Source organism: Ictidomys tridecemlineatus, chromosome 9 (genome assembly GCF_052094955.1).
Source record: "Ictidomys tridecemlineatus isolate mIctTri1 chromosome 9, mIctTri1.hap1, whole genome shotgun sequence".
NCBI lineage: Eukaryota > Metazoa > Chordata > Mammalia > Rodentia > Sciuridae > Ictidomys > Ictidomys tridecemlineatus.
Window position 1 is genome coordinate 113,388,212 of NC_135485.1, and position 26,092 is coordinate 113,414,303.

The 26,092-nt window shown below is 37.5% G+C and overlaps 1 protein-coding gene across 11 annotated transcripts in view; it reads left to right on the plus strand.

Moving 5' to 3' along the window:
• Window positions 1-26,092, plus strand: part of LOC101954287 (broad substrate specificity ATP-binding cassette transporter ABCG2) — a 115,905-nt gene that overhangs the window by 61,651 nt on the left and 28,162 nt on the right. For 8 of the 11 annotated variants that reach the window (XM_040293102.2, XM_040293100.2, XM_040293099.2 and 5 more), the window contains 3 exons: window positions 20,561-20,781; window positions 24,979-25,038; window positions 25,653-25,767. In XM_040293102.2, coding sequence (XP_040149036.2) covers window positions 20,561-20,781; window positions 24,979-25,038; window positions 25,653-25,767 — 396 coding nt within the window. The other 3 variants (XM_078021936.1, XM_078021937.1, XM_040293112.2) reach the window with 3 other exon arrangements.

Genomic DNA, 26,092 nt, shown 5'->3' on the forward strand with positions numbered 1-26,092 from the left:
TATTATATAAAATTAAGATATACACTTAGTCCTGCAAGACTAACAAGTAAATATAGTACCTAAGACTAATCTGCATAATTTATATAATTTCTAGAATAATGACTACATACACATTTTGTGGTTTGGAGCTCTTTTCTACTTGATTTTTAAGAAACATTCACCCTAGGAAAATAGTTGAAATAAAAATAGTCCTTTATTTAAAAAAAAATTTTTTTTTTTAGTTGTAGTTGGACACAATATCTTTATTTATTTTTATTTGGTGCTGAGGATCTATCCCAGTGCCTCACACGTTTGAGGCGGGTGCTCTACCAATGAGCTACAGCCCCAGCCCAAATTGTCCTTTCTTAGAAGAAAACCATGTATTGAGCTCGTGAGTTGCTCCTGAAGGGAAAGGCAGGCTCTAGTTCCCTGCACACATTGGAAAATGGCAATACAGATTTTGTGGTTGGAAGTGAAACTCAGAAGCCCTCTGACAGGTCTCATCTAGCTTTAAAAGGCAACTTCATCATCAACTGAGAAGATGCAGGAAAAATGGCAATTGGGCATACCACTCAGTACAACTTTTCAAGGTTTTTTGTTTTGTTTGTTGTTTTTTCCCTGAACTCAATATTTATATCTGGATTTCCATATGAGAAAAAGAAAAAAAAACTTTGATCCACCAGTAAAATTTATATAAAGTTTATATAAAATAAATAATGTTCAGAAGATAACAATGAGCCATAAAGAGGAGCATTATATGTTAATCAGGGTGTATAAATAGTATAATTGTGGTGATTGGGACAACTGCCTTCTTGTCTCTCAGGAACACAAACACCAACACACCATTATATTGTATGGAGGAATGAAGGACAGGACACCAAGACCTGGAAGCAACACTTTATTAGTAGCCATAGCCCTGAGGGATAATTCCCAAAGTCTGAGCCCCAAGTACAGCAGGCTTTTACTTTTATACATAAGCAAATTTGGTGTATATCAAGGCAAGGGAGTTGGTGCAATTCTGTTGGAGGGTGTATTCTATATTACTTATATGGATACAAACACTCTGCTTGTCAGTAGCCTAGTGACTCAGCTCAGACAATTTAGGGACTTTTACTGCACTAAGCCTAAAGGGGGGTTGTTCTGTCCCCAATACTTTGTTTCTTGCTTCTCCTACAGTGGTTATCTTCTTACAGATACTTATTGGCTGCTACAAACCTCTATGGTTAAATGTCAGTAAGTGAAGCTGCTATGTGTCAGCTTGCAAAACCACAGCCTGTCAGCTCCTAAACTGCTAGTTTCCATTCTCTTCTACCACAATGCATGGATATTAGTGCTCCAGTTTTCACCTCCACTTTCTGCACCCTCTGTGGACTGAGAGGAGGAAGGGCAGGATCCTCTGGGACAAGGTTGACCATTGAGTCCCGCAGGTGTGCCTAGATGGTGACTTATCTGGGAAGCTGCGTCATCAGATTCTCAGTGCTCCAGCTCTTCCTACCCAGCTGCTCTCTATGGATTTCACTGTCACAATCCAGTCTTTCATCCTAATAAGGGAAACGAAACCAAGGTGTTGTTGGTGGGGTTATGCATACTCTGGCACTAGTAATTTTCTTAGGACATTCAGGGGCCAAATAATCGATTAGAGCAAATAATAGTAATTCTAAGTCCCTGGAATAATTGTTCACTTAATTATACCCTCCATTAAAGGCAGGGCCAGTGTGTGGGGTACTGAGTGACACCTCTAGATTCTCATTTGATCTGCAGTTATAGAGGCAGACAAGCACCTCAGGGGAAGGATTTTAAAATATGTCTACCCTGATGTTTTATAGAATCAAAGAGTGAATATATTTCAAAGGAAAAAAATTTGAAAGTGAATATAAACAATGGTATGAATAAAGAACAATTTATTTTTCTCTTCTTCAATACTTCAACTAGAACACTGTATCACCAATGTATATTTTAAAAATATTTTTAGCTGTTAATGAACCATTTATTTTGTTTTATTTATACGTGGTACTGAGAATCAAACCCAGTGCCTCACACATGGTAGGCAAGTGCTCTACCACGGAGCCACAACCCCAGCTTACCAACATATATTTTTATCTATAAAATACTTGTTCAGCCATTAGATATTTCCCAGCCCATGACCACTGACCTTGACCCCCCATCTAGCAGTCTCCCAAGCATATCGTTGAACTTGGACACGATTCTGCCAGTGGAGTGCTCCATGTAGCCCACACAACTCTCTCACTGCAGGAAACCTCAGCCAAGATGGCCAAAGCCACTGTGTCATTGTCATTTCAGCCTATTTAGCTTTCAAAATGGAAAGGCTGTTTTTCCTTAAACAATATAATGACATGAACTGTCACATTTTTTTTTTTCTCCTTTTGCTGTGCTAGAAGGACACCCAGAGCCTCAGACAGGCTGAACAAGCACTTTGCCATTGAGCTATTTCTCACCTCAAAACAACACATTCTAAATCATCTTGAGGTCTGGAGATAAAAGTTCACACGCTTCTGGGAGTTCTAACTGCAGCAATTTTCCTGCCACTTATCCTAAAAATATAAGCTTATCTCCTTATTCAGATGTTCAAATTTTAGAAATTTTGTTTGGTACTAGGGAATGAATCTAGGGACACCTCACCATTGAGTCACAATCTCCAGTCCTTTTCATTTTTAGTTTTGAGGCAAGCTCTCACTAAGTTGCTTAGGGCCTCACTAAGTTGCTGAGGCTGGCCTTGAACTTGTGATCCTCTTGCTTTAGCCTCCAGGATTACAAGCATGTGCCACCACACCTTGCCAATTTTAGAAATTTTTCTAACAAATACTTTTGTGTGTATAAATATTGGTTGCACAGGTATTCACTAGAATGCTGCTTATTAATAGTGTATCCTTGACAAATGGCTACATTAAACAATCCATAGAATATTGCTTAAATAAGCTGTTGTTCATCTATGCAATGGAATTCTAAGAAGAGACCAGAAAGTATTTTGTTACAGAACATTTAATAAAATAGAATTTTGTTCATAATAAATTAATTGAAGCAGCTATAAAACACTGTACTGTGTTATTATCCCCTATTTTGAAAAAAATAAAAGTGTATAAGTGCCTTAAAAAGTGAATCAGAGACCACTTCTGGAATGGCAGCACAAGAGCTCTGTAGATTCTCTGTCTGGTGAAACAACTGTAAGTGTTAAAAATTACTTCTGACAACTCAAACAATTAAATGCTTTAGAAATTGTGTTGCTTAAAGTCTGCCCTCTAACATTACTTAGTACAGAAATGTTTTGAAAAATTATTTCCAGATTTGTTGCCTCCTACTTCCTTAAATACTACAATTCCTTTGTAACTTTGCTTATGATTAATACTCTAGAAATGTGGGGGCCCAGGAGTTACCTTGATTTATATGAACCATGTGATGTCACAGAGCTGTCATAGATGTGGGACGCAGTTCTAACAGGAACAGGGTCCATTGGTTCCATACCATATGTATTCTGTAGGATTTTTATTTTACATGAAAACTCTTTCTGAAGCATACATGTATGTGACTTGAGAGGCAGGGATAGGGTGGATTAGAGGGTTAGTGTAAAGATTAAATAAGTTTAATCTAACACATAGTAGCTTCTAAAGCATAAGCCATTATCATTAGAATTATTATGAGTGCTTGTTGCTATGTCATTCAAAACATGTCCCATGTAGTTCTTTTTTATGCCTAATGTTCTCTCACACCCACTATATTTTATTAACTAATAACAGTGATTTGATAGTGACTTGATATAAATGCTTTGCAAATGCTGTGTAGGTTAGTTTTTCATCACTGTGACCAAAATAAAATACCCGACAAGAACAACATAGAGGCGAAAAGATTTATTGTGCTTCATGGTTTCAGAAGTCCTAGTTCATGGCCAGCTGACTATTGCAGAAATGTCATGCAAGTGCCTGGCAGAGGAAATCCACTCAGCTCATGGAAGCTACAGAGCAGAGACAGAGCTGGGCGGGCGCAGGGAGGGAGGCCAGGGAAAGATAACATGTGCTATTGCTTCAAATAATAGGCCTTTATTGAGTATCTGTGAACCATAGACTCTGGGAAAAAGAGGAAAAATTATTTAAAGACAAATTATTCAGGGATAATTAGGTTTTACCTACTGAATGAATGGATGAATGAGTGAGAGATATCTTTATGTACTACAGAATATATATTCTGCCAGGCGCAGTGGTGTACACCTGTAACCCCAGTGGCTTGGGAGGCTGAGACAGGAGGATGGCAAGTTCAAAGACAGCCTCAGTAAAAGCAAGGCGATAAGCAACTCAGTGAGATCCTGTCTCTACATAAAATACAAAAAAGGGTGGGAATGTGGGTCAGTTGTTGAGTGCTCTTGAGTTGAATCCCCAGTACCCACCCACTACCCCAAAAATCTCTATGTATTTTTCTCAACCAGATTATATGTGTTTTCAGTGCATGGTTTGTATTTCTTTATGCTCTTCATGTTGCTTAGTAAAATTATGTGCAACTAATAAAAGTCTTAAGCTTGTTGGTTGATTAACATTCCATTTAAAAATTACACATAATTTTAGGTGGTATAATACCAGGAGAATAGAGGGAAACATGGGGCGGGGGCAAGAAATCCTTTGTAATAGGAGGCCTTGGGAAGTTATTCCTTCATATCAAAATTATTGAAGGTACGGATTCCAAAGGGCACAAAAAACCCTGCAAATAAACACATGTATTAATATAAACTTAAAAATCATAAACATACATTTGAGAAGGATGGACTTTAAATCAGACGGAAAATTGTGATTAAGAACGTGGTGATTATCTTAAAAAACAAAAATAGAACTCCTAAATGGGCCAGCATTCTCACTACTAGAAATATATACAAAAAAAGAAAAAGAAAATGAAAATCAGAACACCAAAGAGAACTCTGCATGCCTGTGGATATTGTAGCACTATTCACAGTGGTTAAGATATGGAATCAACTAGTGTCCATCAACTGACGTTCCTTATTGCCTATGTCACCTGAGCAGGTTTGGTGGCTTAAACAATATGATCCTCAGTTTCTTCCTCTGTAAGATGAAATACTTAACTACACCACAGTATTTTTTGGTGTGTAAATAGTAATAACTATTTATATAGTACAAGGTGGACCCTTAACAAATATCTAATAGCAGTGCTTCTTCTTTCCTAACTGGTCTGCTACAGCACATTTATTAGAAACATCAGCACTTTAACATGTACCGTCTTATGCTGGAATCAAATGATCATAGATTCAATGTGCTATATAATTCCTATAATTAACTGATAAAAATCTTCAAGGGCTATGTTTTCTTCAATGAACATTAATGGCACCTTTGTCTAATATGAGATAACTAGGAATGTGGATTTGTCTCTGTTTCTTCTATTCTGTACCATTGGTCTGTTTGGGTGTCAATATCATGCCATTTTTTTCCCCACTATTGCTCTGTAGTATAGTTCAAGGTCTGGTGTTGTGATGCCTCTTGCTTCACTCTTCTTGCTAAGGATTGCTTTGGCTATTCTGGGTCTCTAATTTTTCCAAATGAATTTCATGATTGCTTTTTCTAGTTCTATGAAGAATATCATTGAGATTTTAATAGGAATTGCATTAAATATATATATAACACTTTTGGTAGCATAACTATTTTTATACTGTATTAGTTCTTCCTATCCGAGAGCATGGGAGGTCTTTCCATCTTCTGAAGTCCTCTTTAATTTCTTTCTTTAGTGTTCTGTAGTTTTCATTGTAGAAGTAATTCACCTCTTTTGTTAGGTTGATTGCCAAGCACTTTTTTTTAAGGCTATTGTGAATGGGGTAGTATTTCTAATTTCTCTTTCAGTGGATTCATCACTGATATATGGGAACACATTTGATTTATGGGTGTTGATTTTATATCCTGCTACTTTGCTGAATTCAACAAATGGTGCTGGGAAAACTAGAAATCCATATGTAGCAAAATGAAATGAAATCACTCTTGTCCTGCACAAAAGTCAACTCAAAGTGGATCAAAGACTTAGGCACTAGAACAGAGACCTTGCACCTAATACACGAAAAGGTAGGTCCAAATCTCCACCATGTCAGTTTAGGAACTGACTTCCTTAACAATACTCCTAAATCACAAGAAATAAAATCAAGAATCAATAAATGATTCAAACTAAAAAGCTTCTTTTGAGCAAAGGAAACAATTTCTCTAATGTGAAGAGCCTACAGAATAGAAGAAAATATTTACCACCTGCAGGTACCTCCAGGACACATACAGAACTCAAAAACCTTAACATTAAACCCCTTGCCCCCCAAATAATCGAATCAATAAATGGGCTAAGGAAATGAACAAACACGTCACAGAAGAAGATATACAATCAATCAAAAAATATATAAAAAAGTGTTTAACATCTCTAGCAAAGATTTCATCTTACTCCAGTCAGAATGGCAATTATCAAGCATACAAGTAACAATAATTGTTGGCAAGGATGTGGGGAAAAAGATACACTCATACATTGTTGGTGGCACTGCAAACTGGTGAAAACATGGAAAGCAGTAAGGAAATTGCTCAGAAAATTTCAAATGGAACCATCATTTGACCCAGCTATCCCACTCCTCAGTTTATACCTGAAAAACTTAAAATCAGTGTAGTATAGTGACATGGCCACTTCAGTGTTTATGGCAGCTCATTTCACAATAGCTAAACTATGAAACCAACCTAGATGCCCTTCAACAGATGAATGGATAAAAGAAAATTAAAGTGATTTAATTTCATTGTATATATATGCAAAATGGAATATAACTCAGCCTTAAAAAAGAATGAAATCATGGCATTTACACGTAAATGGATGGAACTGGAAAATATTATGCTAAATGAAATAAGCCAATCCCCCAAAACCAAAGGCCAAATGTTTGATATGCAGATGCTAATTCACATTAAGGAGGTGGGGCTTAGGGACTAATAGAGGTACTTTGATAGGCAGAGGAAAGTGAAGAAAGGGGAGGGGTATAGGGATAGGAAGGATAGTAGAATGAATTGAACATTAATACCCTAGGTGCATGTATGACTATAGGACCTATGTAACTCTAAATCATATACAACCAGAAGAATATTATACTCCATTTATGTATGATCTGTCAAAATGCATTCTACTGTCATGTATAACTAATCAGAAAAAAAATTTTTTAAAAAGCTTCAAGGGGAAGAAATATATCTTACTTTTTTTTTTTTTGCTATATGGCTGAAAATCCAGCAGTTTATTAATACTGACCTGATTCCTAAAGTACACACTAAACCCTTTATTAAATTATTTGGTGATTAAATACCATTTAATAAATTCTCTGTCACTTAGCCCTCTTTCCCCCTTAAAATATGTTGATAATTAAGATTACTAAGACAAATGAGTTGGCAGTAGTCATCTACACTTGTTGTGTTTAGCAGTTCATCTTAAGCCAACAATTAACATCCATAATACTCACTACACATGTACTGATCAGAGAAACAGGAATGGCTCCCTCACCAGTTGTCCTTGAACCAAAGTACCAAGAACAGTCTTCCTCAGGTGTTACATGACCTGTCACATCTCAAACTATATTTGACCTGAGTTAAAGATTCCCAGGGAACACGCTGCCTGTTCAACTCTAACAAGGGGTGGACACAGAATGCAGAGTCCTTCTGTGGATCTGGAGCGATTTGAGTGAACAAAATTGACATGAAAGTGTAAGGTTGAGGCTCCAAAGCCAACTAAACAATTCAGTTGATTACTTTCAACCAACATAAAATTAGAATATACTCTGGGTAGACTGATTACTATACACCATTCTGGGGTTTTAGCCTGTTGATTTGTTGTTTTAAAGGGATTTTTAAAAATTTAAATTATTTTAAAATTTTGATTTGTAAATATAGTATAGATACAGGTAAATATGTAAATCAAAGTGCTTTAGGCACTGATTTAAAAATGGATCTTTCTATTGTGCTTAAGAACCAATATACTGACTTTGGTTTTGAAATTCTCAGAATCTGGCTTTTGTTGCTTCAGTGAAAGGGAAGCAACAGACGTCCTTGGTGTGCAGCAGGTTCTCCAGCATTCTTCCAGCTTTGAAGAATGATTATTGTAACAGACCTTTTACCAGCAAACAGGAGCTCAGTGCTCTCTTGTACCATGTCTGGGTATCCCAGATGGCTTTGAGTGACAGTTTTGAACCCTCTAGGAGTCAGTTACATCCTTAGTTGGTGGGGATGGCAATTCAACTGCCCCTCAATGACCCCTGGATTTGGAATCAGATGATTTGGATCAGAGTTTGTTTACCCCAACCTGAATATCTGCGTCTGGGGTTCACGATTGTGGTTCTTGTTGTCTTGGGATACTGGACAGCTGTTAACCCTCTAAGATTGAATTCTGTTTTCTAGAAAATGAGCATAATAATAATGACAGCTTTTGTGAAGCCCGATAATAGAAAAGTATGTTAAGAAGGTTGCACACTGTAAAATGCCATGGAAATGTGACAGTTAGAGTTATGTCTCTTCTTCATTCAGTCCACACCACACACACACACACACACACACACACACACACACACACACACACATGCTTGGGCACTGCTGCTTCTGTGTGAATCACAGATCAATAGGTCCACCTCCTGTTCACTTTTCTTATCTGTAAAAAAACCAGTGTTTTGGGTCTGTCCCTGCGTGCTCTCTGTGACCGGGTTCTCAGTTCCTGGTGTTGATTGTGATCGTCCTTGGCTGCACTCGTCTTCTTCCTTCCGCCCGGCCCAGACTGGGTAAAAGCTTGGGGAGCAGACCGGTCGGGAAGAGGCCACCAGCGGCCTGACCCCGCAGGTGAGGTCCGCGCCTAATCCAGCTCGCAGCCCCCAGCCCTGAGTGCAGCCTGCCTGTGTCTGCTTGCGCAGGCGCTGTCCGCGGCGAGTGCTCGGGGTGGGAGGGGTGTGTGTGTGTGTGTGTGTGTCAAGGGTCTGCAGACAGCGTCCCCAGAGCACTGGAGGAAAGAGGAAACTGTCAGCCCTCTCCCCTGGGTAGGCATGATGTCTGAGGAGGAAAGTGAATGCATCCAGCGCCCATACATAGGGAAGCTGCATTGAGGCCTCTGCTAGAGCCAAAAGGGAGAGACAGCTCCGGCCAACAGTGCTAGGCTGGCTCTTGGATCAGCAGCAACAATAAAAAGGGTAAAGTTTTTATTCGTGTGTGAGGGTTGCAGGGGTGGGCTTTATAGAGTCTAAAAATTCGCCCTTATTTTGGGCACATTTTCAAAAGGTGTTTTCATTTGCGCACACTGTGGCCTCCAGGCGGGAACTTTTGCAGTCCTCTTTATTGAACTCACTCCTGTATAAACATCCTTGCCCCTGGTAAGAGTGAGCTGCTGTCTCTGCTAAAACAAGATAAGAAGAAAGCATGAATCTCCAGAGGACCACTTTCAAGGTCCCAGGAATTTGCCTTTAGCCATTTGTGGGATGTCCCAACAGTTTTAATATTGAAAGCTCAGTCCTTGTCTCTGTTGCCAATCCAATAATGAGGAAAGAGTTTTGAGAAATGGAGAAACTGGGACTGCTGTCCCAGAGGCTGGGATTCTCCCTGCCAGGGGTAAAACCAGGCTTTTAAAAGAGGAACAAGGGCTGGGATCCAAATATTACCAGCGGATAAAAAGAGTGTTCAGTGCAGTCCTCGAGAGAGTCATTGTTCCAGTTTATTCATGTTTCCACTTCTCATTTTTAGTTTATTCATGTGGGAAGTGATTTTTTTTTTTTTTTCAGATACAGGACAGGATAGCTTATTAGGGGATTGGAACAGTCTTAGTCCTTGCTTAGTCTCTTTGCTTTTAAGGAGGGAGAGATGAGGAAGAAGAAGAAAAGAAAAGAAAGACATGTCTGGTTTAAAACAACCCACTGGAAGTTGGGCAGCAAAGTTTGTTCTCAAAGCATAAAACGGACTCGTGTTACATTTCCCACTGTCAACTTCTGGCAATGGTTTATATCCTGATGTTGGGATTCACATGACTACATTTTTGAGAGTCTGAAAAGCTCACTTAAAGAGGGGGAATTTTACTGTTTATAATTCTGTTTACTGTTGTCATGTTTGTAATAAACATATTAATTAAAATGTAAGGATATTCCTAGCTAGAAGTATATCCTGCATTGAAACAGAAGAATCATATTTTCTGTGATCTTGAACTGTTAATATATTGAGTTCTTAGGTAGTATTGTTTGGAATTTGTCTTTATCTTTAAAAAATAAATATTATCTGCAGGTCTAAATATTCTCTAAGGAAGCTAAATATTCTCTATTTGTGCTTATTTTTTCTAAATTTTACATGTGGTTTAGTACTCCTACTGTTACCAAAAACAAACAAACAAACAAACAAAACAAAACAAAACAAAAACCCAAAGGAATCTTTTAATTTCACTTGCTTTTAAGTTAACTTAAAAATCACTAATTTTGGAGGTCACACAGGTGAGCAATAATTATTAGTTTCCCACTAGCTTTGCTGTAAATAACTCCTCTGATATTTGGGTTGTAATGATAATGGTTGCCTGATTTACTCTTCAGGAACCTTAAGGTCATTTTCCTGAAAATACTGACTGTTCCCTTGCATCGTTGTACCCTTGATAGGTGCCTAGAGTGAGATGAAAATGTTTTGCATCTTTGTCTTTGTTACCTTGACCTTTGCAACAGGTTCTACCCAGCTCTGAGTGTAGATATGTTGATCATTTTAAGAAATATTTTGCACAATACTAAAATATGGAGTTACCATGGCATAGGCTTGCCTAGACTTTCTCTTTCCCTACTCCAGGGATGAGAGTGCCCACCACGCACCAAATACAGAAACTCCAGAACCTGAAAGGAGTAACAAGAGGTAGCACCAGAGATTGCAGAAGATTTCTGCTTATTCCTAGAACAGACATGACTATTCCTCTCTTTTATCAGCCTTTTCCCCTTGTTGTTCTTATTATTTATCTGTAGCCACTCAACTCCCCAGAGTTGTGAAGCTGATTTGTGAACAAGGCTTCCTCTTCTCCAGTCTTTGGCCACTGAAGGAAGTCTTTCTTTGTATCCAACACTTACCTGTAGGACATATGTTTCTTGGGGGATTATCTTCCAAGGTTAAGTTAAGGAACATTATCTGAATTGAGCATCCTTAGAAGAATTCTGTAAGTCTACTTAACATGATTTCTAGTAACTTCTTGCTATGATTATAATAGATATGACTTGTGATTTAATTTTTCTTTTAACAGGAATCATTGAGAATAAGATATGCAGAGATATGGAGGATGAATAATAGTGGACATTACAATATTATTGCTTTTATGTTAGCTATCATCTGTTGGAAAATTCAATTTTCAAGTGCAAATATAATGTTTAGAGATTTTATTTTTGCAATAAAGTCTAAGGAAGATACTTTTATAAATATATTCTTTTATTTACTAAAAATGTAGGAGAGAGGTAAGGGCAAACATTTCTGTTCTATGGCTTGGGCTTGAAGAACATTTTAGTGCTAAATTACTGAAATTATAATGCAAATACTGGCACACATGCTTAGGGATCTCTGCAACTTTTATAGGAGAGCCTTGGAGTATTCCTGAAAGAGTTATAGTTACTGAAACTATTCTTGTCTTTATTACATTGGCCTCCCAGTGCTATTGGAAATTTTGTATAAAAGAGTGTGAAACTTGCTTCAGGAATGAAAAGGATATGTTTTGGTTTTTGAAAAGTGAACAGATTCAGTGATCAGGTTTAATTTTTTGAGATTCACTGCATTTGTTTTGCTTGAGGTAAATGAATATAGCTAATAGGACAAGTCTAAAAAAACAAAATTATTTTCTTTTAGAGAATTGCCACACTTGCTAATTTTACAAATGTGTTGTTTTCAAGCTGAAGTATGTAGCACTTTTTAAATCAATACTGCAGGATGCTGTATTTCCTAAAAGTACAATCAGGTAGAAACACTGTTTGGGGAAGAAGGCTTTTATTCTTATGCTGTCATACAAGGGAGGCAGCAGGTGTGAATGGAATTCCCAGGCCATCTCCCTAGTTTTCTTAATAGTATCTATGGGGCAGGCAGGGCCTCAGTCTTCCTAGTGTCAACACGTGTGGGGGGGAGGGTCTTAGTTGCTTCTGTGCTTTCCTTCATTGTGAGACTTCATGGGTGTCATTATCATTTTAAACCTCTGACTCAGGGTATGGATTTTACTAAAGTAAAGGTTGTTATAGGGTAATCCAGTGACTAGTTTTCACCAACTTTGCCTCCTGTAATTAGATAAATCTATGAACATCTTATTAGAGGAAAGTAAAATATTGATATTTGTTCTTATGTTTGACTGATAGTTAGCTTAATAACTTTCCTTTTCTCAATCTCATTTTTCCTGATATATCTGTTGATCCCGTAGTCTTGAGAACTGATTGAAATGACTCTATTTCCTATTCTTTTCTTTTCTAGTATCTTCCTATTTTTGAAACATATATTTAGCATCCTAGTTTGGAGTTGTTTTGAAACTCAGGAATTAATTTGTTTTAAGATACAGCAAATATAAGTATCTTTTATGGTGTTACAAAATTACTTTTATTTTTAAGCATATAGTAATGAGAAATACAAAATAAGAGCATAAACAGAGATTCAACTTTCTTCTACCAAAGTCTGAGTAGCTTACCTTGATCTAGCAAATTATGGCCTATTTTTTGTTTGTCCATATTCCCATATTTTTAAAAAAATGTTTCCACATTCTTTGACCTCAGAATTTTGTGTTTCCGGGGCTCCTGATCTTTTCTGACCTGCAAGTCCAAATTTTGTTTCTCTCTCTGAGAGATTGCTGAGGTATTTGGTCAGAAATATCAAGGGCTTCAGGAACACTCCTATGGCAGCTTTTTTCTTCATGGTTTTCCTGAATGTTACCCACTCTGTGTGGAATTTTCATGTACAAAGACACAGAAAGTAAAGAGTGGGTTTGATCTAGTGCTGCTCCTTCCTTGCAGATATTTTAGTTCCTCAAGTCCTGCTGCTTTGGTTGCTTTCATGAAAACTGACATTGCAGGTACCAGAAGCTGGGTCCTTGTCCCTGATGCTGATCCATTAATGAGGACAAGCTTTTGAGAAGAAGAAAAAAGATGTTGTATTGCTTTTCTAGCAAAACAGAATATACAGGGGATTCCTGACCCAGAGACTGTGATTCCAAATGCTGAGGGAAACCGTGGTCTTTAAAAGAAGAAATGCAGGGAGATTTATGATGGTGGACTAGAGGAAGGCTGCATTCATAGTTCTTTCATGGCTCAGGATCCAAGCAGCAGGAGTACTGCTTCTGAATAGACAGATAAAAGAGGTATTTCACTAAAACTCAATATTTGACAGTAAGAGTGTCTTGGAGACTTAGAAATTTGGGTACATTAAACAAAGAAGAGTGAATGCATTGGAGCCAAGCTGGTTGCTGCAGCAGTGGCAGCCGTGGTAGTGGTGTTGGTTCAGCACAGAGGAGGAAGAACATAGACAGAAACACAGTGGAGAGATTAGTATGGAAGAATCTGAGATCAGGAAAGCAGCCTGAAGCTTAGTGGATCCAGAGGCTGCATTGTGCACTGGTGCTTGAAAAGTGCTCTGTTTCTCAACTGGCTGCAGAGAGCAGAGGCAGAGGCATCTTGAAGGCAGAACCACACTGCGGCTGCTGTCTCAGAGCCAGGAGATCATAGCAAACACTGCCACACTGTTCCAGCGAGCACCTACAGTGTGACCTAGGGGGTACCTAGCAGAATAGGAGTGAAACAGGCACAGAGAAGATTGTACCCAGGGGGATTCAAGTCAGAAAAGTGAAGGGGAGTCAGCTTACTTCTTTAAGTGTGGCGTTTCACATGACCATCTGAAGTGAGCTGGGAATCTGAACAAGGGGGTGGGAATACATTCAAGAACTATACCTAGTAAGGCTGTGTTCCTGGGCAGCATAAAGTGTGGAGGATTGGCTCCCATGCCCTATAAATAGAATTCCTGGGAGGCCCCTGAGATCCAAACTCCTGACAGAGATCCACAACAGTATAGACCTAAACTCTTTAGAGTATACACCATCCAAAAAATCTCTTAAAGTCTGAATCAATTTAAACTCCACCTGCCAGAATTCTCATCATAGAACTCTCCAACAGCCCCACCCTGGAAATGCACTGATCTGTGCAGACAAAACTCCTATTGATAGTACTTCCCATTCCATCCTACCTTGTACTCGTGAGAAGGGAAACTGAGACTTATTTGAACAAGCTTCAGTGTAAGGCCATTCCCAAAGGCAGCTCAGAGAGCAAAACACACACACAAAAGGAAGGGGTTAACAATCTCCAGTCCTTGCTCTCACTCTTAGTACATAACTCAAGGAAAAATGGAAAGAAAGATAGGCATAGACAGTGGTTATCTATGCTCAACTATTTTGACCATTTCAATGGAAATGGTTTCTTAATTTTTTTCATTATTTTTTTCTTATTTAGTTAATTTATTTATTATTTGTGTGTGTATTTTAGTTGTGCCAGTTGATTCATGGACATATATGCATATATATGTATTTGTTTCTTTTTTCCCCACTTTTAGCATTTAAAAAATGTAGTTATTTTTCCTTGCTTTGCCTTTCGAGGGTTAGGGTTTGGGGTTTGTATATTTTGGTTTTGTTTTGGGTTGTTTTCTAATTCTCTCTTTTCTTCTCCTACTAATAGCCAAATTCCATTATTCTCTATTCCATTACATTGTTACCTTTATTTTTTTAACCTTATCCTTACTACCATCATCTGCTACATCTCTTCTGCATTCTCTCTGTTTACTTTTTAAAATTGTAAACTCTTTTTACATTCATATTTTATTTTGTCTTAACTATATTCTTACCATTTTAAAACTAATTGGTTTATGTAACTCTTGCCCCCACCATTAATTCTATTGCATTTATTTCTTCTGTGGATAACGTAGTCCACAACTACTGTTTGATTTACTGCCAAATAGTTCATGGTTACTTGTTGTTTTTGTTATTGGCAATTGCTAAACCCACCACTTCTTATTTTTAATGTAGTTAACACTGTAGATGTCATATTAGGAACCAGGTATTTATTTTAATGCTGTATATTGTTTGCATTGGTTATTGCTATTATTTGTCTCCCCTCATTCTGTGAGGTTCTGGGAACATACAGGGGCACTACATGTTTGCAGGTAGACACTCTGCTACTGAACTAAACTCAACCAAATGACAGCACTTGCTTCAAAATAATAATCATAATAGCATTCAGTTTTCAGCTATACTTTAATAAAAGAATAGAATACACAAAACCAACTAGTGACCAGGCCCAAGTCAAAATGGCTAGGCTGAAGCCCCAGACCCCACCTATGGACATCCACTATTATAGCAAAACAGAAAGAATTAACACAAATACTATGGATAGCACACCTATGAAGGGAGTTTCAATCTAGAACCCTTTAGGGTATTGTAACAAATGAAGGCTAAAAGGCCTACAGATAAGAGAGAAAGAGAAATCCCTCCCAACAGATGAATAAAACCCAAAACAGGAATTCAAAAAATATGGAAAAAAATAAAAACAAGCTAACACAACACCTCATAAAGTTCATTGTTTACTAGCTACTGACTCCAAAGATAGTCAAGTGATTAATATATCAGACAAGGAATTCAAGGTAATCATTATTAAAATGACCAGTGAATTTCAAGAGAACACAGAAAGACAACTGAATTCAGGAAGCTAGTACAGAATATGAATGAACAATTCAATAAGGAAACAGAAATATTGAAAAAGAACCAAACAGAAATATTAGAAGTGAAAGACACAATAAATCAAATAAAGTGTGCAGTTGAAATAGTCTAAGAGTGTAGAATATGCTACAGACACAATCTCAAAGCTGGAAGACAAAATGGCCAACCTTGAACATTCAAACAGCATTATAGAAAAGAAATAAGTAACTATGATCAGCATATACAGGAACCGTGGGACAACATTAAGAGACCAAATTTAAGAATCATTGCAATTGAGGAGGGCTGTCAGATGCAGGCTAATGGAACAGATAACCTCTTTGAGGAAATAATAACAGAAAAATTTTACAAACTTTACGAGTAGATGGACAACCACATACAGGAAGCATTTAGAACACCCAAAAGACAAGATAAAAAAAGAACCTCTCCATAACACGTGAGAATTAAAATGCCTAACATACAGAAGAGCAGAGTTTTAAAAGCTTTAAGAGAAAAATGTCAGGTCATATGTAGAGGCAATCCTATCAGAATCACTTTCAATTACGTAAAGGAGACACTATTCAAATTGAAGTCCCAGGTTGACTCCAGTACAATAATACTGGGTGATTTAAACACACCTCTCTCAGCATTAGATAGGTCATCCAGACATAAACTTAGTAAAGACTCTATGAACTTGAAAAGTAAATCAAATGTATCCAACAGATAATCTGTAGAATATTTCATCCCAAAACAGTTGAACACACTTTCTTCTCAGTGGCTCATGAAACCTTCTCCAAAATAGACTATGTTTTAGGCCACAAAGCAAGTCTTAGCAAATACAAAAGAAAAAAAGATATAATTCCTTACATCTTATCAGATCATAATGAAATTAAATTGGAAATCAACATGACATATTGTCCATGGATTGGACAATATACTTTTGAATGATAAATATATGGTAGAAGAAATTAAGGGACAAATTTAAAAATCCTTAGACTCAAATGAGAATAGTGAAATAACATTCCAGAACCCCTGGGACACTATGAAAGCAGTTTTAAGAGGAATGTTTAGAAAGCATTTCTATTAAAATCTGGGACAAGAAAAGGATGTTCACTCCTATTTAATATAGTGCTAGAAATTTTAGACAGAGCAATTAGGCAAGAGAATAAAATAAATGGGATAAAAATAGGAAAGGAAGAAGTCAAAATATCACTGTTTGCTGATGCTGTGATCATATACCTAGAAGATCCATATACTTCATCAAAAGTCTGCTAGAGTTAATAAGTAAATTAGGCAAAGTAGCAGGTTACAAAATGAACATAAAAAATCAATAGCTTTTCTATATTTCAACAAGGAATGTGGTGAGAAAGAAATCAGGAAAACAATTCCAATCACAATAGCTTCAAAACAAAAAACAAACAAAAACAAAGGAATATATCTAATCAAAAAGGTGAAAGTCATTTACAATAAAAACTGCAGAACATTGAAATAATCTCAGAGGATAGAAAGACCTCCCACGTTCATGGAATAGGCAGAATTAATATGGTTAAAATGGCCTTACTTCCAAAAGCAATATACACATTGAATGCAATTCCCATCAAAATACCAATGACTTTCTTCATACAACTAGAAAAAAAAGTCCTAAAATTCAACTGGAAGAATAAAAGACCCAGAAATAGCCAAAGCAATTTTATGCCAAAAAGCAATACTAATGGCATCACAATACCTGACTTCAAATTATACAACATTTCTATAGTAATAAAAAGTGTATGGTCCTGAAAAAAAAGCAGATACATAGCCCAATGGAATAGAATAGAAGACAGAGACAAACCCACACATCTACAGTTGTCTGATCCTTCACAAAGGTGCCAAAATGTACATTTGGAGAAAAGACAGCCTTTTAAGCAAATGATGCTGGTTATCTATATGTAGAAGGATGAAACTAGACCCTTATTTCTCACCCTGTACAAAAATCAACTCAGAATGGATCAAAGACCTAGAAGTTTGAGCAAAAACTATGCTACTCTTATAGAAAACAATACCTACTCCTAGGGTCAACACTCCAGCTTTTAGGGACAGGTAGCAATTTTCTCAATAACACACCTAAAGCTCAGGAAAGAATGTGAAGAGTTCCTTAACGGGATGCTATCAAATTAAAAAGCTTCTGCACATCAAAGGGAACAAATAGGAATGTAAAAAGGGAACCCACAGAATAGGAGAAAAATCTTTGCTAGCCACTCTTTTGACAGAGGATTAAATCCTGAATATATAAAGAAACTCAAACCTTCACACCAATAAACAAATAACTCAGTTAATAAATGGGCAAATGAATTAAGCAGACACTGCTCAAAGAAGAAATATGAATTGCTAATAAATATATGAAAGAATGTTTTAACATCAGTAGTGATTAGGGAAATGCCAATCAAAACTACATCATCTCATACCAACAGAATGGTAATCATCAAGAATTCAATTAATAATCAATGATAGGATGCAGAGAAAAAGGAACACTTTTGCACGGTTGGTGGGATTATAAATTAGTACAACCACTATGGAAACCAGTATCGAGATTCCTCAAAAGAGTAGCCATGGAACCACCACATGACCCAACTATACCACTTCTCAGTATTTATGTTGAAGAATTAAAGTCAGCATACTATTTTGATACATACATACCCATGTTTATAGCTCTGTAATTCACAAGAGCCAAACCATGAAACCAGCCTAGGTGTCCATCAAAAGATGAATGAAGAAAATAGAAAATGTGGTGTATATATATATAAATAGTGGATTTTTATTCCACCATAGGAAAAAAATGAAATTATGTCATTTTCAAGAACAGAAATGAGTGGAACTAGAAATGATTATGTTAAGTGAAATAAATTAAACACATATGAGGAAGCTAGAGAGGAAAAAGGAAAATAAAGGTGAGGGTGGATCTCAGGAAATCAAAGGGAGATCAATAGAAGAAAGGGACTGAGGGGTAGGAGGCAATGAGGGAGTAAGGAGGTATTTATATATAAAATATATATTTAATATATTTATATAATATATAAAATATATAAAATATAATATATTTTATATTTATATATAAAATATAAAAATATAATATATTTATATATAAAATATATTATATTTTATATTTTATATATAAAATATAATATATTTTATATTTATATATAAAATATAATATGGTGCCAAACCATATTGTATTTTATATTGTTTGTATATAGGAATATGCAACAACAATTCCCATCATTATATACAAATATAATGCACCAATAAAAAATGTGGAAAAAATTAAAAAGAAACGCAAAGCCTCAACTCCAGGGAGGCCCTGTTAGGAGTACACTTTATTCTTTGTCTTGAGAGAGAGCCATATCTTATATCTTATATCTACTGGTGCTAACCCAGAAGTCTGGATTCTTTCATTCCTGTGCTCAGTGAGCCAAAGGACAGATAACGTGGCCTAGGACAGAAATCGGGTTAATCTTGATTCTTCTAAGTTAGAGTGAGTGAGAGGGACAAGAAGAAGGAAAAAATGATCAGTTTTAAAATCAGCCACCAGTGGCAGAGGAGTGAGGTTTGTATTCAAAGCATGAAGTGGACCACTATTACGTTGCCACTTCTCATGCTTTGTTCTACTTTTGTTTTGTTCCCAAGGATGATTTATCTGGATTAGTTACTCCACCATAAGCACAGAGAAAGTTCTTCATGGCTGACTTTGGCTCTTAAAAATGGAACTTACCTTCATGAACTTAGTTCAGCATTATGTCTTACTCTAATTAAATCTCTCAGGGGCCTTTTTTAAGTTGCTTAATGAAACATTTAAAAATTTCATTTATACACTTAATATTCAGTTTTTGCCTTAAAGTCGTGAGCTGATTAAGTATTGGTTTGACTTACTTTGTCATTTTCATGTTAAATTTTAAATCTTTCTAAAATTTAAATGTTTTCCCATAAGGAAATGATTAAGTAAATGCAAACAGTTTGGGAGTATACCTTCAGTGTTATTCAGAATTCCATAGCTATGACAAAATACTTGAGAAAATCAACTTAAAGGAGGAAAGGTTATTTTTGGCTCATGGTTTCAGAGGTTTCATTCCATGGTCAGCCAGCTCCATTACATTTAGGACTGCAGTGGGACAGAAACATCATGGCAGAAGGGCATTGAGTAGGAAAACTGATCACTTCATGGAAGTGAAGAGTTAAAGAGAGTGGAGAAATAGTCAGGACAAGATATACCTCCCCTAGAATACATCCCCAGTGACCTTCCTCCTTCAGCCAGGCCCCTCCTCTAAAAGGTCCCTCCACTAGCACCGCAGGCCCTCACACTTTCAAGTACATGGCCTTTGAAAAACACTTGATATCTGTATCCACACCATCACATCTGCTTGGTTGATTGAAGGTCCATAATACGCAGAGAAATATGTTCAGAGAAATTCCTCCTGTCAGTGACAGCTTGGTTCTGTCCCGTTTGGTAATAAAAATGTTACAAACTCTAATATTAAAGAAAAAAATGCAGGGGTACATGAGGATTACATAGGCTGTCCCTGAAAGAAAGTTGTGTTGTCATATGCCTTTCAGGACAGACAAGTCTAACCTTTACCTCTTTTTCCTACTTTGTGTTTTGAGTACTTTTCCTACTCTGAGCTCTTATTAGGAACTTACTGGACATCTGATTGGAATGCAGATGTTCATAGTGTCTTCCTGCCATTTTAGGCTCTAAGGTTGTTCTTATCACAGTGATGTGGGCTGTTCTTTGGTAAGGAATCTACTCACTGCAGCACAGTTTAAAACAGTCTGGCTTTAATTGTATTGTTATCTAGGGTTTACAGTCTCATTTATGTAGACAATCAACTTACTATCGCTTTTTTCTCTACAGAAGGCTAAATCTCTGAAGATGTCTTCTAATAATGACCAGGTTGTTATCCCAATGCTACGAAGACACACCAATGGCCTCCCTGAGATGATCTCTGCTGATGGGGAGACAATTACCCAAGGAGCTGTGTTGAGTTTTCATAACATCTGCTATAGAGGACAAGAGAAGAGAGGCTCTCTACTGCGACGAAGAATAGTTGAGAAAGAAACTCTATGGAATATCAGGTATGTGCATGAACTTTTTAAAAATCACTTTATTGACCTACTATCAACCTCATAGGCTTTGCCTGTAACCAATAAGCTGAACATTTATATACAAGTCTTTGTAGAGACATGTAGACACATGCTTTCTTTCCTTTTGGATAAACTTGGACTGAAATGATTGGTTCACTTGTTAAGTAGGTTTAACTTTGAAAGGAACTGATAAATTCTTTGTAAAAATCATTGCTTTCTGTGTTTGAGAAACCAAACAATTAATGTGTCATTTAGTTTTGAAGTGGGAACTAAAGTGTGGAGAGAATAAAGCATGTCTATAAAACTTTCGCACTGTCAGGTATCTGAAATAGATTGCATATGCTAGACATTGGGGTTGTTACTGTTTTTCTCATTTCTAGAGAACAGAGGCTATAATTTCCTTCCACAGTGACTGGAAGTGAATTTTGTTTTTCTCAGACAGCACAGCATACAAGTCTTTTCTGTTTATTTTTTTAAAAAAATAAAATAAAATCGTTATTCCTACAGCAAGTGAGCAACTTTTTTTTTTTTTTTGAGTCTCTAGGATAGGAGCAGGTGGTGACAAGAGGCCTTTAATCTGGTGTAGCTATAGTCCTATATGGAATCAGATGTTTGTCCTATTTCCTTGATATTTTGTATGTGACTGTGATCTTCTGTGTTAGTAGCAGCCATCTTCCTTAGAGGCAAGGAAATGTTGAGGATTATCCATGTTTGCATGTGGGTGAGAGCAAAATGTTCAGGATCTGAATGATGACTGAGCTGAGGCCTGGAGCACTGTGCAGATTGGAACTCTCTCCATGCTCTACACCCGACGTCATGTCTTCTTGTCTCTTTCTTGTGTTGGTTACATTCTGACTAGGAGAATATGGAGAATAATGGTGGATGCAAAACTGTCATTTTTAGCTGCATGAGTCAATAGGTTTGACTAATGAACAGTTGAGAGCATTTTGTGAAACATAATCAAGAAAATGTTGGTACTTCAGATTTTGTGATGAAAGAGGCAGAAAGTAACAGGAATTGAATACGGGCAGGTTTGAATAGCTGTAAAGTGCATACTGTGTGCTAATATGTTTTAGCTAGCACCTCCATGCACTGACTCCTCTAATCCATGTTCCTATTGAGTGTGCCTGAATGGTGTACTTCTTGGTAAAGGAGGAGGTCATCATCTAGTGCTTTCCACGGCTTAAAAAAGTGCAGTCATATATCACCATACTTACAATTTTTACAGTTTAAAGGACAATAAGCGTGGATATTCATAAATACATTTCTGTTTCACAGTTCCTTGAGAAGAGTCATCCATGCCATGTTTCCCATCTTTCCGTTGTTTGCTGGTTTCAAATAAGTAGAGCCTCTGGAATCAGTGAAGGGTTATTCTCATGATACCCATCACTTGGGCTTACCCTCACCAGTGATGATGATCTATCTAAAAAAATGTATCTCAGCATTCCAGTAGATCTACACATATCCTATGATCATGAGGAAAATTTATTATACGTTTTGGGAGATTTGCAGAATGATAATTTTTTTGAGTGATATCAAACCTAATCCTCTTACCAGATTCCTACCGTCCACACTGCACTGCATTTGCTCCCCTACCTGTGTCTCTTTCCTTACTCATCGCCATTAGTTTTTTTGGCAATCATTTGAGAGCAGGCTGTTCATGTGATGCTCCTTCACCCCTAACTCCTTCTTAGTTAGTTTGCAGAAAGAAGGACTCTTTTATGTATAATCTCCAGTTGTTTTCTGGCAGCAGCTGAGGGGAAATAGAGCCTCAGAATGAAGGAAGGAGTGGTCCTCAGGGCTGCCCATCACCTTGCTCCTCACATAGGTAACTGGCCACCACATCGTGTCTCTGCAGGCTCATACAATCTGGTATTTTTTTGTCCCAACCCCTGCTGGTGATTTTAATATTGATCACCTGGCTGTGTTGCTGTCCGAAAACTTCACCATAATGCCGCCATTTTCCTCTTTGGACATTATTAGTATTATGAGGGCAGATGCTCTGAAAATGTTTCAGAATCCTGCTCCTCGTTGAGCTGCAACTCACCAGCTTCAGTTCCCATTTGTGGGTGCTGTCTGGATCAGCAACACGGTGGTAGTAATTTTCTATTTTATTATCTCATAAGTTTCATTCTAGAAGAGGAAATAGCTTCATTGATGGTCCTTTCTTTCATTTACTGTACTGACCCATGAATTCCTATTTCATTCAGCAGCATTCAATACTAATGCATGGTTATGGTTATTTACCTTGATACACCTATTGTTCCTGGTTTGGTCAGTGGAAAATCTTCCCAAGAGAGTTCCCTTTGTCCCTTTTTATTTTGATTTATCCCCTAATCCTTTGAGGACTTCCTTAGCACAGCTAGAAGTTCCAGACTCCTATGTGCATGATGGCATAGGCTTGTAATTTCAGCTACTCAGTAAGCTGAAGCAGGGGGAATCACATGTTTGTGGCCAATCTCGAAGCTTAGAGATAACATGACTCAAAAGAAAATTTAAAAGTGGCTGGAAATGTAGTTCAGAGGTAGAGAGCTTGCCTAGCATGCACAAGACTCTGGGTTCAATCTCAGTACCCACCTAGCCGCCCCACCACGAGAAGTTCCAGACTCACCATATAATTACCTTGCCAGACCTGGGGCCAGCTTCTGTTCATTCCTGTGGAGGATGGTATTTAAAAATCAACATCTGGGTGTTTAGAATGCTCATTGCTATTGGTGTGTCATTGCTCCTAGGTCTTCTAAATGGACAGACCTAGGGAAGATATGCGTGTATGTACATATACACATATGCATACACATACATTTATAACATTGTTAAGGAAAAAACTGCCTCTGTGGCTTTTGGGGTGTGAAAGAAGGGTGGAAGGGGTTGGGGATGTAGCTCAGTGGTAAAGCACATACCTAGCATGTGCAAGGCCCTGACCTCAATCTCCAGGACAGGGAGGGATTGAGGGCAGAGGGTAGAGCAGGGAGACCAAGGAGTTGTGGAACTTATGCTAGAACAAAGGCCAGCATACCCTTTCTGTGACAGGCCAAATCATAAATATTTTGAAATTTATGGGCTATTCAAGTGTGTAGAAAATAAACTCTGTTTTTGTAGCATGGAAACAGCGATAGATACTATGTAACCCAACAAGTGTGATTCTGTCCCAAACCACTGTTGATGAAGACACAGGTGACCTGCTGTAGTATTGCTGTTTCCTTGGCTACAATATAAACTCTGAGAGGGACAGAATTTTTTTTCTTTTTGTTTTTCTGCTTTTTTCTTTTCTTTTCTTTTCTTTTTTGAGAGAGAGAGAGAGAGAGAGAGAGAGAGAGAGAGAGAGAGAGAGAGAGAGAATTTTTTTAATATTTATTTTTTAGTTTTCGGCAGACACAACATCTTTGTTTGCATGTGGTGCTGAGGCTGGAACCCAGGCCACACGCATGCCAGGCGAGCGCGCTACCGCTTGAGCCACATCCCCAGCCCCTGATTTTCTTATTCTTAGCTCTATCTCATGCCATAAAAGAGTGTCTTGTCTGTACATCATATACACTTAGTGTTGTGTTGTGTCATGGAGGTGGAATTAGCCACTGTTCCTGCATTTGTGATTGTTCATCATTGTTTTCTGATGAGATATTAGCAGTGACATCACTACTTCTCATAGTCTCCAAGTCAGTGGTTAGTGGATTGTTTAGGGCTGGCTAGGTAGCAAGTGAGGTCAGTGGAAGACACTAATCGTTGAACAACTCTCAGAAGCTCTCATGTACTTTTACACTGTGCTGGGAGGCGCTGACTTTACTGGAGAGAATATGTTACTTATTTCAAAGAACTTTTGATGTTGTTGCTGGGGATGGAGCCCATGGCCTCCTGCATGCTAACTGCTGTCTCTGCAACTAATCTATATTCCCAGGACAATTTCAAAGAATTTTTTGGATGTGTTTTTTTCCAAAAGGAATAAGTGATTTAGAGAATAAATGAAAGGAATTTAGAGGGACCTATCCATCTTTCTTATAGGGTACTGATTAGTGACTGACATCTTTTGTATACTGAATTTCTATTAATCATCAATTCTTTTTTTTTTCTCTTTTCTTTGGTACTTGTTTTCTGTTTGCAATTTCATCTGTCTTTCTTGAGTGTATTCAGTGCAGACTGCAAAGTAATAGAGATTCATTTAAAATGAAACAATAAGTCACTTTGTGTTTACAGTGGGATCATGAAACCTGGCCTCAATGCCATCATGGGACCCCCAGGTGGAGGCAAATCCTCGTGAGTATAACAAAATATAAGTAAGCCTTTTCTGTGCAATTTCAGTGTGCTTTAAAAAATCACTTTACAAAGCAAGTGTTGGTTAAGACTTTGCAGTACATTTCCAATCTGGGCCTTGGTCTTGGGGATAATATGCAGTTAGACTAGCTTATCCCAAGGACCAGAAAGTCTTATTAGGCCAGCTCCACTAACACAGCTTAAAGGTGATAGACACAAAGTGGTTGGCCACATTATAAAACAAGGGGTAGGAAAAAGTAGGGTATAATATTAAAAGTGGGGAGACTGAAGACACAAATCTTAGAAAAAGGAGCACATTGCCTCGCAGGATCCTTCAAGGTCAGACTGCTAGGGAGGGTCACTTGAGAGGTCTGTTCTGGAGAAGCCAAATTTTTCTTGCATTTTTATTTTTGGGCTTTTTGTAGCATATAATGAAAAGGAAGGTGAGAATTGTGTACCTATATGGGTACTTATATGAGAGAGCAAGGTAAAATTTTATTTAAACCATGCACTTCTTGACAGTACATTTTCCAGTGCACAAAATTTGGATTCAGGATAACTGATATGGCCTGTGTGGACAGAAAAAAATAACTCAGAAAATAACTGTCTTTTTATAGGTTGTTAGCTATCTTATCTTCAAGGAGAGATCCATGTGGTTTAACTGGAGAAGTTTTGATAAATGGAGTACATCAACCTGAGAATTTCAGATATAATTCAGGTTATGTGGTACAAGTATGTATCAGTGAGTTTGATTTTCATGTTTCCTCCTTTTCTGTGTGGGAAAAAACCTTGGCTTGATAATTTGTGTGCTCCCAGATGAATACCTGACATGCTCATGGAATCATCTTTCTGTACAGTAGGTCTTCATAAAATCCCATAAGATTGATGGTGAAATTAAATGGAGAGGTAGAGAGGATTGGCAGTATGACCTTTTTAGGACAGTGATAACATTCTAGCTGTTGTATCACTTCCAAAAGAGTCTGCTGTTATCCTTTTTGCCCTTCCTTCAAACTTCTGAGTCCCCTAGAAGATGCCTTTGGTAAACTATCATGCAAAA